The 19,403-nt window shown below is 36.0% G+C and overlaps 1 protein-coding gene across 1 annotated transcript in view; it reads right to left on the bottom strand.

Annotated features, from left to right (window-relative positions):
* LOC113997404 (ankyrin repeat and sterile alpha motif domain-containing protein 1B-like) overlaps positions 1-19,403 on the bottom strand; it is a gene marked incomplete at its 3' end in the record, with an annotated part of 224,260 nt that overhangs the window by 138,610 nt on the left and 66,247 nt on the right. The window contains exons 7-8 of the mRNA XM_027739205.2: positions 13,001-13,111; positions 9,696-9,871 (exon numbers count right to left, since the gene is read on the bottom strand). Of these exons, the coding sequence (XP_027595006.2) occupies positions 9,696-9,871; positions 13,001-13,111 (287 nt within the window). The remainder of the gene's footprint in view (positions 1-9,695; positions 9,872-13,000; positions 13,112-19,403) is intronic.

Genomic DNA, 19,403 nt, shown 5'->3' with positions numbered 1-19,403 from the left:
ACATACTTAATGTTAAGGCAGCTGGATCCCACCTTTGGAGTATCAGCACCCCTACTGCTGATGTCCTCATCAAATAGGGAAAAAATGTATTTTGAGAAAACCAAGCAAGGTGAGGATGAAAAGAACTTTTTGTTCTCTTGTGAAAAATAAGTTGAAATTCTTATTCTGACTGGAGCACTAGCAAACAGTTTGAGGAGAGGAGAAACCCAAGGGAAACGCAGGGCAGGAGTCCATGACAAATTTTTTTGGCAGACCTCTAGGAAGGGTCAAGGCACAACGGAAGCACCTCTGGTGACTAATAACTTAGTAATAGAAAACCTCATCAGTCTTCCTGATGATTTCGTTTTATAATATGACAACAAGAGAATTGATGTTAATATTGAAGTCACCAGTTTGGGTGGAAATCTCATGATATTGTCTCTTCATTCTGGTCTCTGAAAGTCACTGAAACTCTCTCAGAAGATCCCAAATGAAGCTGGAGACTGCAGTTTAAAAATGGACATTGTGCTGTACACTACTGAATACTCCCAGGAGAATGGGCACTGAGGGAAGAGACAGGTGTTCTGCTGTGCATGCCTGGCAACAGTGTCCACAATGTCACAGGAAGCTTCAGGGATGTTAAGAACAAAATAATGAAATAATATGGATGAAAAAGAAGGTTCTCTAAATCACTGAATAACACACACAAAAAAGATACTTAATTAAAGTACATATACTTCATATTGGGAAGTTGATTTTAGGATCAGTTCTGAGAGAGTCCTCAGATCTTGGCTAATCCTATTGATATTAGTAGATTTCTTTGGTATTCCTCTAAGTATAATGAAACAGAGATTAGTGTTCAAATTACACATGTGCTCAGTATTGAACTAAAAATGTCCTTGTGAAAAAAAAACCAAAAAACTACTGTAGTCAATTTAATAAAACATAGCCATCCAACAGAATTTTTGAGTAGACAAAATATTACTCATCATTTCCAGAGCACCCCACATTTACACACAGCTTTATAACCATAAAGACAAACAAGCTCTTTGATCTGAAAAGCTTATATTTTAATTACTTTATATGGAAAAAATTCTACACCCATATCCAAGATCCTTATGTAGAAGATTTAGCTGAGATGAAAGAGTCTGCAGCAGGGCAAGCAGAAGTGGTTGGCAGCATGGCAAGATTTACATACAAAATAAACTTGACAATGCTAAGATTACTTACTTAGGAAAAAGAAAGCTTTAAGAAAGAACAAGCCTGAAGTATTACAAGTTATGGATGGGTGCGCACAAAGTATTTTTTCTTTTCTACTCTGTCAGATTTTACTATACAAGAATAAATGGAAGCATGTACTCAGCAAATAAAATAAAATGCCTGTATATACAGCACCTGTTCTGCAAAACCTAGCAATACAGGGTCATGGTGGTAAACAATGTGACAGAGTGGAGCAAAAGGATTAGATTCATTTACGATTCACCAATGCAAGCTAAACACATAACAGCATTCAGAGAGATGTATTTGTCTGTAAGCTGTTTTCCTGCAAGTACCTGATAGTCAAGGAATTTGCCACACACAGACGTAATTGCACAGACTGGTTAAATATTCCAGAAAATCATTATAGCGGAAAAAGGAGTAGGTACTTTTTAGTGCAGATCAGATTAACTAGTGGCTTGGTCAGCACCTTCCCCTAGTTATACTTAACTCCACGTAGTTTAAATTATACTAAGAGCTGTCATGTTTTGAGATTTTATATTCTGAAGTAAGTGCTGACTTTCTCACAGGGTAGGTCTCTGCAGCACACTGGAGCATTGTCTAGCAATCCGTCTACCAGAAATCACAGCAGCAGGGAGCTGCAGGCTAATTTACTCGGCTGTGAAGCATGATACCAGCCAAATTATTCTGCTTAGAGTGCCACATAGCTACTATCAGGACCCCTCTAACACAGAAATTTTTACAACACTGTGCTGAAGCATAACATAACATACAGATACAGAAAATAATCTTTCTTAATAGCTATAGAACACAGATTAGGAAAGCATACATTAAAAACGTTTGAAGTCCTCTCAGCTAGGTAACCTACCCAAAAGAGGGGACAAAATCTTATATCAAGTTGGTATGTTCCCCTCTGCTTCTTTGTAGTAACCACCTCATGTTTAAATAGAATTTAGAAAGCATTTTGTAAAGTAGCTTTCAGAAAATATATCATTCTGTATTGACCAAGTGGATGTTTGGTACTGGATGTCACGTTATAAATACCTAATGAAAAAAAATAACAGCAACACCAGTTCTTCTCAGCGGGAAATACCACTGCGTGTATTAGAAATTAGGACTAACAGATGGCTTTTAGTTGGGTGGTAGCTTTTAAAAACAATTTTTGAAGTTATATAATCTCTATCTTCAGAGAGTGGGTAGACCTTTGCAACAAGGGAATTTTAAAAAGTAATGTTTACATATCCTGGGAGAGATGGCCTTCATATCTTTACTTCCTATAGAAATAAGAGTCAGTATATGCTTGCAAAATAAGACTCTTTACTGGACTGGGTGCAAAAGAGCAACTTAATACAAAATTCTTGCAACATCAAAATTTGACAGTACAGAAATTATTTAACTCCATTATAAAAAGGGAATTCAGTAAAGCAACAATATTGCAAACGCTGTGTCTCAGTACAACTCTCTTCCCTTTTTTTAACACATCATAAATACCTGCAAAATACAGTGAAGCTTTATTATTAAATTGAGCAAGTATTACTATATTAAATAATTAAAATTTATCTGCTTCTGTCCACGGAGCCCCAAACAATTAGGTCTGATTATTTTACTATTCCTTAATGAATAAGTAACCAAAATTGTTCTTGAATGTGTTTTTAATGTATCCTCATTAGTAAGCAATTGTATATACTTCTTGCTTATCATCGTCATGTGAAATTTCGTATCACTCTCTCAATAATGCATGTATGCAAGTGTGTGATATTTTTAAAGGCTACCACGTTGATCCAAGACAGTAATTATTTTACTTCAGCATGTTTGGTTATTCTTAGCCATTAGATTTCTGTCTAGCCATTATTTATTTGTTATATTAAAAGTAAAAACCAAAACAGCGTTCTTGAATAATGCTACTAAATTGTTTACCTCAGTATTCTTCAGTGATTATTATTTTGTTAAGTAAAGTTTTTTATCAAAAATAATTGTTCTTTTCCTTAGAGAAAAAAATTAATCAGAATAACTGACCTCTGAGCAACCATGCATTTTATCAACCTCTAATGTACCTATTCTTCACCCACTTCTTTCAAAACCATGTAATTCTACACTTTCAAATCTCCCATTAGATATAAACCAAACACGATCATATTTTATTGCCTTTATATTGCTTCATCTTCTTGATATTCTGACACGAGAGTAAAAAGTGAATCTTCTCTTTGAATACATACCATTACTGTTTTTAACAATGTTACTATATTTTTAACTATATTTTTTTCCACTCTCTCTTAATGTGCACAAGTATCATACTTCCCTTTCTGGATGACAGAAGTGAGCAGCAAGTGACATTTATATGCCTGTGATGAAATCCAAATCTTTTTCCTGAGACTACACAGAACCTTTCCACATGTTTAAATTTAAATTACTGCTGCCAGCCTTTATTATCTATTATATAACCACATTAAATTTAATCAGATATACTACTGCCACTTCTGTGAAATATCTCTGTAGTGTAGTCACTACATGTTTTTACTATCTTCAGTTTAAAAAAAAAAATAGGGGCACCTTATAACTTCAGATTCTCAGTTCATTCCAGGTAATTAAGTAAAATTCTTTAACATATACTCTGCTGTTAACATAAAAGCATTCCGGAACTGTTTCTTTAATCTAACCTCACGTCACAAATCCAAAGACAGTAAGATATTGCATTTGTACTTGCAAAGTAATAACATAAATTTCTGTATTATGCTTCTGAACACAACAGCATAAATGTAAAAGCAAATATTGGAAGCAACCACCAACTACACAAGATTAAAGCGACTGTTCTGAAGAAAATACTTCAATTTGGAGCTTCAGTTTTACTGAAGTGGCAGATTTTAAAATTAGTTTTAGTTCAAAAAAAATCTCAAGACTTCTCAAAAAATACGGAGAATAGTTATGGTTAACGCATGGAAAAAACCTCAATAGTTTTCAAAGTAGGGACTGGAATAAATTTCTGAACACAAAGTAAGATGACGCTTTTTTAAGAGTCAATTTTAAGAAAGTATTATGAAAATAAAAGATCAAGTTTATGAAAGAAAAAGATTAAGATTTATTGTATCCAACATGTACATCTGGCAAATATATACACACACACACACACACACACACACATACACACACAACTATGGAAGTGTAGAAGTTCTTAATACCCTATTTTTTGCTTTGCAATCAGCAAAGCAAATAAAAAGCAACATATTCTCTGGTATCCACAAGATTTTTTCTTGCAAGTACAAAAAGCCCATACTTCTCTTTTCTGTTTTGGTTTTTTTTTTTTTAACATACACAATCTGCAAATGCATTGCAATAAAGACAGCACATTTCTTTGTTTAATATCACATTTAGAATAATTTGTTCTCACATGAATACATACACAGGAATGTCACACCTTACAAGAAACTGGTAATGATCTTAGTATTCCAATGACAGAGGAATTTAAAGCAATTTACTTGCCAGAGTTCAGAATTCTCATAATATACACTTCGACATTCTTCTGTTCTTTTTTCTGACACACTTAATTTTTCTGGATCCCTGCTTTGCAAGTTATACCTATTTAAATTTTCTTGCTTGCTGTTCAATTCACAGAGATTGTTTGAATACACACTTGTGTAACCTCTTTGCTATGATACACCTCTAAATTTAGCCCTGATGTTTTAGTTTGTAGTTTAAATGGATGTCATGATGTTCCATAATTTTTTCTCCTAGAGAAATTATAGGTGTTCATTTTGAAGCAGTTTGTACTATCAACCGTGTTAAAACACATGATTTTTACACAGCAATGAAAAAAAGTTGGAAAACCTTTATATAAGATGGCTGCTTTTGTTCTTGAAACGACTGAACCAGACTGCCATCTATTGGAAAATAAATATTTTTTTTAATTAAGCTTTTTTTAAAAAACTAAAACTGCTATAATTTATTGTCAAAACTGATTTTGCTAGCAATCATACTTAACTTAGCTTGAAAAGGAAACACCTTAGCTAACTGAACTGTGATAAAACCAAGGATTTTCCTGTATCTTTTTCCCACTCATGTTTTCTGGAATGTGTTTTGAAGCACAGCTCCTTTTCTGACTTGTTGAACAATTAATTTCTAGTTTTTTCCGGAAGATTTGTATTTAGTAAACATACAACAACTGTAGCATGTCAGTACTGAGCAATACAAAAGTATAAAGCTTTCCCAGCTTGCCTGAGCAGCAACTGTCAGGGCTTTCCATGTCTTTGCATTCATAGGGGGACTAAAGAGTGTATTCAAGTCACAATGACCGAAATAGGAAAAACAGAGACAGGAATTGGGAGTAAAAATCTGTAAAGCCACTGTCAGACCCCACCCAACCTGCACATCTTTGAGAAAAACTAGGAATTCCAACTAAAATGATGCCTAGGTGAACGTAGGTCTTTTTGAGCTCTCTCTGAAGCAGAATCACAAAACTATGTCCAATCTGACCTTTAATTTCACGGAGACAATGAACAGGGAGTTGTTGCCTGGTATGTACTAGTAAACATGGAATTCATATTTTCTATGACAGCACATCAGAAGTACATTTAAACACAGCCAGAGTTGAGAAAGAAAATACTGAAATTATAATTTTCCAGTGCAGCTTTAACTTGACTTCCTTTAGTTTATTCTTTATAACGTACTCTTCAAATAAAAGATAACATTAACTTACTCTCATCTAACTTTGTGCTATTCAGCAAACGAGCATTCACAGTTTTCCCTCTCTTCATTAAACATTCTCCCCATTCAGGAAGCTAACACAATCATCTTTTCCATAACCCCAACGTTTTCACAGTTTTCCTTCAATTTTTGGAATGGAAGTGTCCTGTGGGGATTTTTTTTCATCTCCAGATCTGTTTCTATTCATGTCTTCACTGTGGCGTCTCCTGTTACTCTCCTTACTTTTACTTACCACTCCATTGCAATCTCCCTCTCCCAGATGTTCACGCCTTCCAGTTCATAAGATCCTGACTTTCACTTTTCCTATTCAGCTCTTCCATGTCCTAAGGAAACTTAGGAGTCAGATCTGACTAGTAATTTGGAACTCAGAAGACTAAACCCAAAGTTGTTTTAATTTTTTTAATTTTTCACCTAACCTCAGAGCTGTGCAGACTCTGCTTCCTATTTGACTTTAAAATACTGTGAGCACATGAATCTCTAAGGTTTTAATGCCTTATGTCACACATCAGACACCTGGTCAATAGAAACATATAAAGTAATAAAAACATGTAATGTTTTCGATGTAAATTTGATGAAAAGTAGTCCCTTATTCCAATCATTCCAGAACAACTTGCTGTGTGGTTGGATAACTAATTTTCTGATAACACAGCAAACAGAAGAATGGATTCAATTCTGTCCTTGGCCTAAAAACTTCCAACCACAGCTTCTTCAAAAGAAAAGGTAGTATTCTACAAGTGCCGTATCACTGAGCAACAAACAGTGCAAGACACCTGAGACCAGAAAAGGTAAAGACTTTGCCTGTGTATAAGGCATCCAAAGTCCTGCTCTCTGGATTGCACTGGTACTTTTCCAATGGTTATACAGTTCAGAAAGAATACTAGATGGGATCATAGCCTGATAATCAGTATTTTATTTGGGAGACTATAAAACCAATGTTAAAGTTCACTCTTATGCCATGGAAAGAACTGAATGCTACTCTTCCAGATGAAGCCTCTTACTGTCAAGTTATTGCATTAAAAAGCAGGCATCCCCCCTACCCTTACACTAAACAAAAACAGTAAGCCCTGCTCTTTCAAACAAAAGAGTTTGGCTCTTGAGATTCAGGAGAGAATTCCAGGCGATGGATCGTGGATAGACAAACACCACTTTCTGCAGTCCTAAACCGACATAAATCTTATTTAGCCAGAGCAGTACCACAGGTGGTTTTGACCCTTTCAAAAGAGCCAATTGCTATAAAAAAATGCTTTAAAATACACTCTGTTTCCTGTTGCCTTCTCTTTCCCAAGCCCGTGCTATGCTCAGGAGCTGGCTCCTGATGCTCATTGCTCCAACTCCTCAAGTTTCTATTCTGATCAAAAATTCCACAGTCTTGGCCTCCTACTTCTCTGAACAACAGCATGATGCAAAAAATACATATGTCTCCTAGCAGCCAGTTCCTTTGCAGAATCTCCCTGAGGTCATGAAGTGTTATAGCTTGGGGTTTGGAACCTCTTCAGACCACTGGACTACAAGAAGGTGAAAAGCCTGCACCAGTCATCATCTCTGGAACCAACATCAAGACATGGCATTATTAACACATTATCAGCAGGGACTTGATTTCTACACCTTTTCAGAGCAGATTCTGGCACAGCCAGCAATGAAAGTTGGGGGAAAACTGCTGATTTGAACCTGAAGTAACTGCTTGCTCATGGAGGCACACTAGGTGCAGTTCTCAGCCCTGTGTTGGAGCTGGTAACAGAGAAAGGTAACAATTGGTCCTGCAGGCAAAAAGAGTCTGTGCTCCAGTATTACCACACTCCTGTGCTGCCCCTCCCATAGGGTCTTGGCATGTGCAGCAGAAACGAATGCAAGCTGGACAAATGCAGACATCAGAGAAAAACCCACTTTACCTACTGAGATTTTTACAGAAGATTCCCATGGAGGAGAAAACTAAAGTCAGAATAAGCTGCAAGAATCTTTCTCTTCTTTAATATATATCCAAGAAATCTATTTCTGACTCCCCACATCTATATACATCTCCACTTCTTTCTCTTCGTATCTTCATGTTCTTATTGAAGAAACCTAAATGAATATTTATGTATTATCACCATACAGTCACATGTCTTCCACAACCATGCTTGCTGGTCCCGCCCCCTGAATAGTTTGGCAGCATTCACCTTTGCAACCATTTTTAGAGCTAAACATATCTCTTAGTGCTTCTTCCCAATTACTCTTTCATGGCTCCTTACAGTGCATGTAGGTTTTTGTATTACCCCTGCACTACACAGGGAGCCTAAGCATCAAGGGAAGGCAGCACTTCCCCAAAATTAAAAGACATTGTGTCTTCCATTTTTTGATGCAAGGCAGCCAACTGGCAACTGAACAGACTGAGTCACCCAAAATACACTTAAAAATTAAATGGATGCTTTAGAACAAACAGGAAAATCCCACATGACAACAAAGAGTCCTCTCCATATAGGCCTGTATAATTGGGTTTACTCTAAGGGAAAATATGTTCTGCCCTCCATCCTGACTTCATGTTGGGAGTATGCACCCATCATCCTGATTACAGTTTTCTTAGAAAGAAAAGCTGGATGCATTAGGAGGAGAGCCCATAAAATGCTTTAAACAGTCCCCAATTTTGAAGATTTGTTTTCACATCTAGTTCAATATAAAATAGATGAAATCTCAAAAAAAGTATTGCCTAATTTACCTTTGTATATCCCTGCTGCACATAAATTACAGATTTAGTGTCTGAATACTTTCTATTCACATTGTATTTCATTTAGGTCTGTAAAAATTTCAGTCAGAGTAGACAGATTTATATGGAATACATTTTCTGCAAAACAGCAGCTGAGCAGATTTAAATAGCAGCTAGCACCTAAATTCAGAGAGACGCTATAAGAGTGTCTAAAATGTTTAAATGGGATTAGTACCTTGTTCAAACTGAGTTCAATATGAGTTACATACCTAAACATTCAAACATCTGGAAGGGCTTTACAAAAGTATCTACTGCCTCTCAGGGCAGCTAACCACCTCTGTACATCTCATTTTTTCTACATATACTGTAATAAATGCTCCAGAACATGAAGTCCATAACTTGCCATGGTTTTCCTCATATAGGAGAGCATAATTTTTCTTAATTTACAAACAACACTAATTGAAATTTAATGCTTAGCATTCTTCCTCTGTTCTTTCCTTTATTTCCTGGGCAATCCCATTTTCTTATTGAGGAAGAGAATTCAATTAAAAAAAAAAAAAGGTTTATTACAGTACGAAAAAAAACGCATCCCAGAGCACTTTATTCATTGTATTTGAAAATCCAGTACTGAAGTATCACAACCACAACAATTTTCAGTATTAGAGACTCAGTCTTCAATATCATTAGACTACTGAGAAACCTATATAGTAACAAAATATATAAGAATAACAACTGAAGATGCTAAGCTGCTTCTTTTGGGGGCACATCTGATCAGATTCTGCAAACATTTAGTATTCAATACAGTATTGAGCATACTGATTTCCATTTATTTTTCAAAAAACACCCTTCCATGTCCTCCCCATGCTCGAAACAAGTAACCCAAATGATTAGTCATACTAGTGGTGTCATAAAAACACATTCTGAGGTGTGGTAAGCAATATCTTTGTAAAATAAGGGGAACATTACAGTCTAAATCTGTAAGAAGCACATGCTATATTATTTTTTCTATTATAATGTTAACCTTGTACTATTCTCACTCTTGCACTATTTTTTTCTTGACTGCATCATAAATAAAGCAGATGTAACTGAATATATTGTCTTTGTATCCAATCTTACTTACTACATTAAGCTTGGTTTGGCTTCCACTGGTCATAAGTTCTTCCTCTGATACTTTACTAAAATTATCCAGATAATGGTCTGATATTGTATGAGACAGATCTTCAAAAGAGTATTCCTTTTCTTGGCACAATTTGATTTCATCTAAGAGCTTTGATAATTCTCCAGTCACAGCTTCACCTTTAAAAACAGACACACCATTAGTCAGTAATTAGAATACCAGGTGTAATTAATGCCTAAAACGGAAATACACATTCCTTAAATTTATTATCTGTTATTTCCATGCCTTATCTTCTAGACAATAATCTTCATGCACAATTCTTCTCTCAAAAATAATGGCATCTCACTCCAGAGTTGGAATTTGCTAGAGGCAATCTACATACTTCTGCATTGCCCTATACCTTGCATTTAATTAGAATGAACTACAACATATACTTACCCTTTCTCTGTTTTCTAATCCTGAAAATTGTCTAGAAATAGCAACTATCTAAGAATGTAAAATCAATCCAGGAATCCAAAGTTTCTACAAACATAGAAAATCAACGTCCCATACTCTACATCAGGTTCACCTTTGCTGCTGTAATCAATCAATACACTACATAGGTTCCATAAACGGTGACTAGGTTGGAACTCAGTTTCTAAGAATGCACATCTGTCCCATCCAAGTAGCTAATAAATAATAAGCAAGAATAAACAATTCTTGTTCATTTTCCTAGGATTAAATGGAATCTTGGAAGGATATACTGGACAAACCCACACGCTTAAAACATGCCTCCCTGCAGCAGCCTACCAGAAACCTATGTTTAGTGCATTCTGCATTGTGTTTCACGGTTTCTCCTTTATTTATCCAAAATCTTTAGTTAGGAAATCTAAAAGAACAGTAAGGCAATGGGCTTTATATGTCTACACTAACTGAGGGCCACTATTAGAAACAGTAGTAGTAGTAAGTACTAGACTCACACTGAGTGCTAACTATTCTGCAAATAGTCCACCGTCAGCAGCAAGACCTCCACAGACTAAAAAGCTACTCATTATGAACTGTGTTATGTTCTGATTATCTACTGCATGTGTGTTACACAGCTACCTTTAGTAAAAGCAATGAAAATACAAGCGAAACCCAAGTTTTTCCAGGAGCAAATAGGAAACCCCTTCTCTTGACTCAGTTTCCAACAGTCATACTATTGGAAACTACAGCGCTTAGACTTGATAAAATACAGATAGTTCCATGTTACTCCATCTTTGGAAATAAAATGCTGAAAAGAAAAAAGAGAGTGAGCATATTAAGCCCAGCATACATAAAACAGACAAATATATCCACATAACTAAAGAATCCCCTGATGAGACTGTATCTGGTTGGTCTAGAGCTTTTGTTTGTTTGTTTTTCTTCATAGTTACTGTTTGCTATGCTTAGTAAACAAAAATACTCAAAAAATATTTTTAAAATTACACCAATGGCCAGTTATAACTGAAATTTTCTGAGCCAAGAACAGTTGTTAATTAAAAGCATTTAATTGCCTTTTAATATCTAATTAACAGAAATTTTGCATTCAAAACTCGTTACTCTTATTCAATGGTAACTTTGCACAAAACAAGTAAATTCAGCAAAAATATAATCAAGTTTATTTATAGTCTGTTTTTTAATTAGAAAATTGAAATTAATCCAGATCAATATTATAATAACTAAAAATTGGAAGTAAAATACCTAAATATTAAAATCTACTCTAAAATCATGATACAGTGCCCTATACAGAAACAGAACTACTGCTTCCTACAGAATTATGTTCATGTTCCCAATCCCATGTTTTCCTACATATGGCCTGCAGTACTTCTCACTGGGCAAGAATGAATTCCGTGTGACAAAACTGGACTGACCTGTGAGTGAGAGTGCACTAACTGACTGGCTGTTTGCCGCCAGAATGAACACATAATAGACACATTTTGCCTATTTCTTTCAGTGTAGGTACTTATTAAGGTCTCTCTCCTCTATCTAGCTACCTACTTTCATGAAAGTCACAGAAAGTAATTGATACTGCCATTCCACTTCCAAATTTGGTTTAAATTATTTGAAATTAGATTGTAAGAGAATGGCAGGCAGATGGATGGGAAACACAATCAAGTACAATTTCTTTCCTTTAGTATCAGATTACACAATAGACAAAGCAAAACCCAGCTAGCACGTTTTACATTATTTATAATTTGAAAGTGATTATAAAGAATGTGAGATCATGACCTTATCATTAAGAAGTAAAACATATTTTAAAAATATTTACTACTTTATTTCAGGACAAACACTCCTATTGCATATGGCAGTTGAACTAATCTCAAAGGAACTATTTATCTTCATATACCACATATCTGTTAAGTACCCCAATGGGAAATATGATTGGAACTATAGCATTTGTTCACTATCACCATGAAGGCCATAATCTGACATGCAGCAGGAAGCTTAGTTTTCTCATGAATGAAGAATCATGAAGATCATAATGTGACACACAGCAGGAAGCTTGGCTTTCTCATGAATGAAAACTCTCCCTGCAAACATGTTTAAAAAAAAAAAAATAAGAAGAACCTAGAAGAACAACAACAAAACATCACCACAACTCACACAACAAAAAGAAAGAGAGGCTTAGTTATTTGCCAGCAGTCAATTACATTCACTCTGGATGATTACTGAGGGCAGAAGTCAGGTTTGGTTCTACAAGAGGATGATTTTCATGAAAGAGCAGGATGACAGTACACTCAGAAAATGCCCTATTTTAGTGGATGTGTGTGTAAGTGGTGAATCAGAACATAAAATGAAAGTACGTGCAGACAACAGTGATCACCACAGTGTACAAAAGCTGTGTGAGAAGATGAATGGAAGAACAGTACACGTGATCTTTGAAAGAGGCTTCCAAATGTAACACCACTGGAAGATGTACTCACTGGGAAAGATGAAGTAAATTCCATTTTTAACCTAAATGTGAACGATGCCTGCAGAGTACTTCTGATATATTTAGCATTTTTGTTTTACTTGAATATGAAATGTGTAACGTCAGATAAATTAAAAAGATTTAAGATCAAATAATGCAACACATTCATCAGTGACTTGTCCTTTCTGAGAATACAACTCCTTGCTCTTCTATATGACATGGATTACAGTGTATGTAGTCAAGATAGCTAACTGATGCTAGAAAAAAAGCTCCTTGATATCAGTAACTTTCTTATTTTTTTCATTTTTCATGTCTGTATCAATGTTTTAGTAATATAATTTTAATACTAAAGAGAAGTTTGGTACAGCTTTTGCATTCACAGAGTACATGTATTTACTTTTAGCCTTTGGAGATGGAGGAACTTCTGGGGACAAAATGCAAGACTGACGTTCTGCGCATTCCAGTGGGCGTTCCTCTGAAATACTTGCATTTCCTGTTTCCATATATTCTGCAATTTAAAGATACACAAATGCTTAAATGGCTGAATTAAGGGGGTTTATTCCAATCTAAAAATATTTGCTACTTCATTTTTCATTAAAGCCTTTCTAATTTTTCATATTACAACCTTGTAATTATTCATAAACACTGCTGCAAGGCAATCATTTGCTGAAAGTATTGCAAAACACTATAAAGGCCAGGTCTCTAATCTGCTGAAACTGTTACAGAATTCTCATTGTAAGAGTAATGAATTGAGACTATTCCTGGTTTTTTCCTGTCTCCTTGAAATATCAATTGTTCCTTTATATTATTACTGTTGAAAGAGGTTTTTATTCTAAACTTGTGCAGAGTTTTTAGTCAAGATATTCAGGTATTCAGGATGCTCACAATAAGTACAAACATTGATACTATTTAAAACCCCAAATATTCTGCTTGCATCACAGAAATAATATATGAGGAAAAAAAAAAGAATGCAAATTCAAAAATTTAGTTAAAACTAGCAGGCCAAAAAGTAGTGTGCTTTTTCCCCCCTTAAAACTTCCCTTGCACCTCATTCACAATAATGTTTATACAAACAGAAAAACATGAAAATATGAACTTCAGTTTCATTACTGTTCTTTTCATAAAAATATCTACATTATTTTCACGTGCTTTTGTACAGAGGTTACCTTAATGGATGACCAAGACCTAATGGAAAACCAAGACCTAATAATTAGAAATTTATTTATGCAATAGTGGCACTTTTTTTCCAGCACAGTGACTGATTCTCAGTTCTGGCAGTTATTCTGCATCTGCATTTTCTTGGGTTTCTGAAGTTGCTTAAACAATTTCTTTCTGATACCGATAGTAACCACAATAGCACATGTTGCAACACACACAAAACCAAACTACAGCAACTGCTCTCATCAATATCACACTGAAAGACTAAGGAGTTTCTGGGAACTGAAATCTCCCTGATTTAATTTCTACAGTCAACAATGTATTTGTTAGCTCGCTGTTACTCCTGATTAAATAACAAATCCCAAAACCCAAATACAGTCTGTGATAAAATAGACATCCAAGAAATTGAAACTGGAAATGGCATAAAACAGCATGCAGTTTCAGAATGCTGTGCAGGTTGTTGGTTGGGGTTTTTTTTAATGTATGATTTGAAAGTGCCATATATTAAGTTTGATGGTTGGCTATGGTCCCCTGGATAATGTCATACATTTCTTCATATGAAAATTTCATACTTCAATTTTTTTGTGTGATACTGAAAGCAAAGAAGCAAAGACGAGCTGTAAGAGACCACGAGAAAACTAGCAGCATGACAAAATGCTCTGGAATGTTTTCCAGCTCTGTCAGCTACAGTATTTGTCAAGTTAATAGGCAAGATGGAGAAGAAATAAAAAAAAAAAAAAAAAAAAAAAAAAAAACAGACCCAAAGAAAACAAAAAGAAAAAAGGAATTCAATTTGTGTCTGAAAATATTTGCTTGGTAATTATGCAACTGTCCAAAAGCAAACCTAAAATGAAATTCTATCAGGTGCGAGTGTTACAATTATTAGATCAATACAGCTATTATTAGGAGGAGGAATGAATGAGAGATTGTGAAGGACTTTAACCTTGCTGTCATCATACAAGACTGTGGGTTTAAAATAATTCTCTATTTTTATTCTTTGTCAGGCCCCACTTCCAGACCAATGCACTTACCTGCTGGAGGCTAGTTCTGAGGAGGAAATCGTAAGTTCAGCATAAGTCTTAAATACTTACTTTTAAAAATGCAGAGTTCTTTCCAGAAAACCTCCACAAATGTCTCACACTAGGTGTGGTGGGGTAAGGTAAGGTTTACAACAGGCCAGCAGCGTGCCATCCTTGTAAGAGTGCAACCCTTAAAAATTTGGACACCTGTGGGACTTCTACTCCTAACTTTGTTTTATGCTATTGAAAATTCTACCAGATATGTACGAGACAAAGACAGGGACTCAGTTGTGAGAGGCTTTTAGTCTTGGCAAATGTATACTTACCCACAATATTGGCAGGGAAACAGACACAAAACAGCTGATCTATATTAAGAGCCAAAGACAAAGCACACACGAGCACTGGATGCTTTCACCTGCAGCTGATTAGGAATTCATCTTCAAAGCCTGCCCAAACTTACTGAAAAAAGGTGATTCTGTTACCATCGTTTGCTCTGGCTGCTGTGTGCTTCAGAGACTGCTCAGGTTGTATCACTTTTCCCAAAGCAATAAAGACAATTCAGAACAAAGCCAAGCTTGGTGAATTATACCACTACAGGACCAGAACAGTTTCCCCAGCTGTGTTCTCATAGAGTTTAAAGAAAAGCCTCTCATTCCTACAATACAGGAGAGTAAAGGCTGTTTGGGACACAACCTGTCATATTCATAATGGGAAGAATGGACTATTTTATTTCTGTTTACCCAAACGGCAGATTACAGTTCAGTGAGGATTAACACTAAGAATTTCAAAAACTTTGCCTGCTTAGTAGAATTCTTTTTGATTAGATTTTGACATAGCCCCAATCAACCTAAATAGGGTCATGTGCACAAAAAGTAACAGCATAAAAAAGCGGCCTTACAGTAGTGGAAATAAAAACAGTGAAGAACACTGGAAATAAGAACATAACCAAAGAAGGTAACAAGCTCTGGAAAGTTCAAACAGCTGGAACTCCAGCTTTCTCAGTTTCTGTAACACTGGTTAGGCCAAAGCCAAGCAGAAGGGAAAGAATTACCTTGTAAGCAGAGAAACACAGCTGCCTCTCCACCATGAAGAGAGCCACTCTCTATTGTCCAGAGACAGTAAAAGCATAACTTGCTTTAATTTCAGCACCTCTTAGATCCCAATTTCTCTAAGGTGAGAGGGTTAAGACTTTTGTTTTATTTACAAACCCTGGCTTTTAGAGTAATGGCTACATTCACCTCAGAGAAGTTTTTATTTTTAATGGAAAAAAAAAACAACCAATTTTTTTTTTTTATTTTGCTTTAAATGAAGCATGAGCTCCTTTCCCTTTTGTTTTCAAACACTACGTCAGCCATGCCATGGGTGGATTCACAGAGTTCCTTCTAGAGCAATCTTCTCTAAGAGAGCAAAAGGCTTTTTAAAACTTTAAGAAATCAAAAAAAGGCCAAATTTGATTAGAATAAAAATCTGAACACTCACCTTTTCAAATAGAAGGCTCTCCAAGTAACTAGATCAGAGAAATAAAACTTGTTTAGAAACCACTCCCCTCCACAGCCGATGGCCCTGCAGAGGCGTCCTTACTCCTCCATCACTCCACATCTTCATGAAGAGCAGCAATCTTCAGAAAACCCTCTGCCCTCCCCAAGGCTCTTCCAGAACCTGGTTGAGGATCCTGCAGCTCCACTGAGTCCTGTCCCAGCCTGGGAGCTGTCAAGAATCTCTGCTCAAAACAGCTCACTTGGTCCCCTGGGAAGGAGCCCACCTGAGGCTTCATGACCCAATTTCCCTTCTCTTTACAGCAGCTGCAGTAGCAGAAAACTGATTGGTAACTACTATTGTCAGGTGTGCTAAGGTAACAGACTTGAGCCGAGATGGAAGCTGGTTGCCTTCAACCTCCTAAATTTCAGAGGACAATTCTGAATGACTCAAGTTTAATTTAATCCCAGAGAAACCTGAAATCAGTAGCTGGTTTTTGTGCATGTGTTCAGGGAAGTCAAACAGAAACAAACACTGAAGTACCACTATGATTCACAGATAGTATGATTCGGAGTGCAGCTAAACTGTCAGTCGCCACAACATCAGCAGTTAAATTAATTCATAAGCATAGTTAATACTCTACAGCTGTTGCACAATAGCCCATAAAAGGAGATGAGAAGTCCTCAGGAAAAAAAAGAAAAAACAAAACAAAAAAACCCCAAACCAAAAACAAACACATAACTAAAAAAAACCCAAAAACAATGAAGGGGGGCTGAGATTTCAATTATTTTCATCCCACACAGCTGTAATTAAATCCTTTACTGAAAACCTATTCCATCCTTCCAGTGAGGCTGGCCTCCTGCACTCAAGGGAATGGAAGATCTACTTGTCCAAAGAGCAAGAGAGAAAGAGCGAATGAGAATACACAAAAGAAAGCCAGTGCTAATGACACCAAAGCTATTCAAGCAGAGAGCAGAAGAAAGGAGTCCTGGTTCTGCAGCTGCTTGTACATTTTCTGTTTATGAATAATTCGGTAACAGGTACAAACAACGTTAGGTTTCTAAGCAGCTTCAGCAGAAGAGAGGAAACAGCTTTCCATTGCATCTCCCTCCATAATGTCTATGCAGCGACGCTTACTGTGCCTTCCTGGGGCTCATGCCATTTTTCATCTGTTTATCTACTATCTCCTCTTTTTTTCCATAATAACAAGAATTCTGCTTCCAGAAATAGTAAAAGAGCAAGATTCTAATAGAAAGCATAGTGGCCTGTGGAGAAAGAGTTGAAAGACAGTATAGCATGCACCTGCGTCACGTTCACATGTGCTAAAACTAAAACACAGCTGGTTGGTTTAATTTTAGGCCTACTAGCCTTGGCAACATCCCTTTTATCTTCAATGCCTAATTATAAAGTCCTAAGTGCCAATACTGTTAACTGCTTCAGCACTGAATGCTGTTGTTTCACTGCACGCATGAAATGCATTCAGTAGCCTGGCCTTACTTGGCACAGTATCCTAATTCTCTGCTCTTTGAGTACACAATGCCTATACAGCTATTTCTTCCTTATCAAATTAAAAATCTAAACTCTAATAAGTGTTTTTAAGTGAGTTCAATGCAACTCAGACCTGAGCAAGACACTGAAAATGAAGTGACATGTTTGAAAGACATGTTTAGAATTAAAACTTGAACTGTCATTTCTATTAATTCCATCTATAATTAACAGGCAGTAAAAAAAACATTCAGGTGGCATATAGCTTACTCAGCCTTTTTCATGTTGCTCTTTAAAGTGATTTTTTAATTTATTTTCTTTCTATCAGATAATGCGTCAACATCTCAAAAAAGATGGCAGACTTTGCAAACACAAAAAAAAATATTTTTACAGGAACTTCCATTGCTATTTCCTCAGGATAGTGAGAAAAAATGTAAAGTAAAGATCACAAAAACACTAGGATAATTTCTAAAACCTCATTAGCAAAAGGTTTTGTTTCTTTTAAACCCATAACCTGTAAAAAGTAGTTTTCTAAATATTCTTTTAAAAAGAGAGAACAATTTATATCCACAGTTCTTAAATACTGTGAGGGCATTCATTCACAGCTGGCTATCAGCCCTGAAGGTTTCAGGATCAGCTCAATGAATTTTGCATTACTGCTTCCATTAATTGCTTCTAAACATATAAATTACTTTATCTTCTTCAAAGAACTTTCTCATAAATATCCTCAAAACCATGTTCTTTCTAAACTTTCCTTACAACTCTGTTAACCCTCTGCATATAGGGCTGAAGAATCTATCAGGCCCGCTAGTAATACCAGACACATTATTTCCTCGGTAATTTTTGCCAGCCTGTTCATATGCATCTTTCAGCCTATGTGGAAAGCTAATGTTTTGTGGCAGGGATAAACATTATGCTGTTAATGCTATAAACTGTGCAGTAACACTCATAACAGTGCAAGGGGTAAACAGTAAAAATTAATGAGAATGCTAGGTGATAAAAGTCTTACTCTATCCTGGCAACAAGGTGAAACAATAAATTCAATGATATTATGTCTGTAAAAAGAGCAAAATTAGCAAGACACTTACAAAATCTGGCCAGTAATTGTCTGACACCATTAATTTAATTTCTTTTTCCTGTAAGTCTACATGAAGGAGATACATAAGCTTCACTAGACAATCATCTGAAGACAGCAGCTTTAATGGGAACGTATTTGGAAGCCACTGAATCTCTCTTTGTAACTGCCCTTTCTTTGCATGGAATTCATTACCCATCATCAAAACTCAATTACAGTACATTCAGGATTGCCAAAATCCCAGTGCTTCACTGACTTTTCAGCTACAATAGGATAAATACCCACACTTTAGTGAAGAGTATACTCAGCTGGCTTTTTAGAGGAGGGAGGGTCAACTGTATCATCAGTAGTGCTAGTACTGAATCCTACCACTACTGATTTTATTTTTCAACTTCAGTTCACAGTTCAAACTTTATCTTTGATGGACAAAGCTTCAGTGAACATTTTGCTGATGAAAAAGAATCTAAGTGGGTTCTAAGGGTGTTCTGAAGGGGCTCCTCAGGTTGTCTTAAGAGTCAGAATGACATCTTTGTAACATTTTTCATCCTTGTACCTCACTTCTGACTATAAGGCAGACAGAGCAAAAA

Source organism: Pipra filicauda, unplaced genomic scaffold, assembly GCF_003945595.2.
Source record: "Pipra filicauda isolate LSUMZ 115617 unplaced genomic scaffold, ASM394559v2 scaffold334_size1588553_pilon, whole genome shotgun sequence".
In the NCBI taxonomy this organism is placed as follows: Eukaryota; Metazoa; Chordata; class Aves; order Passeriformes; family Pipridae; genus Pipra; species Pipra filicauda.
Note: the sequence above shows the minus strand (reverse complement) of the source record. Positions and strands in the feature narration are given on the sequence as shown.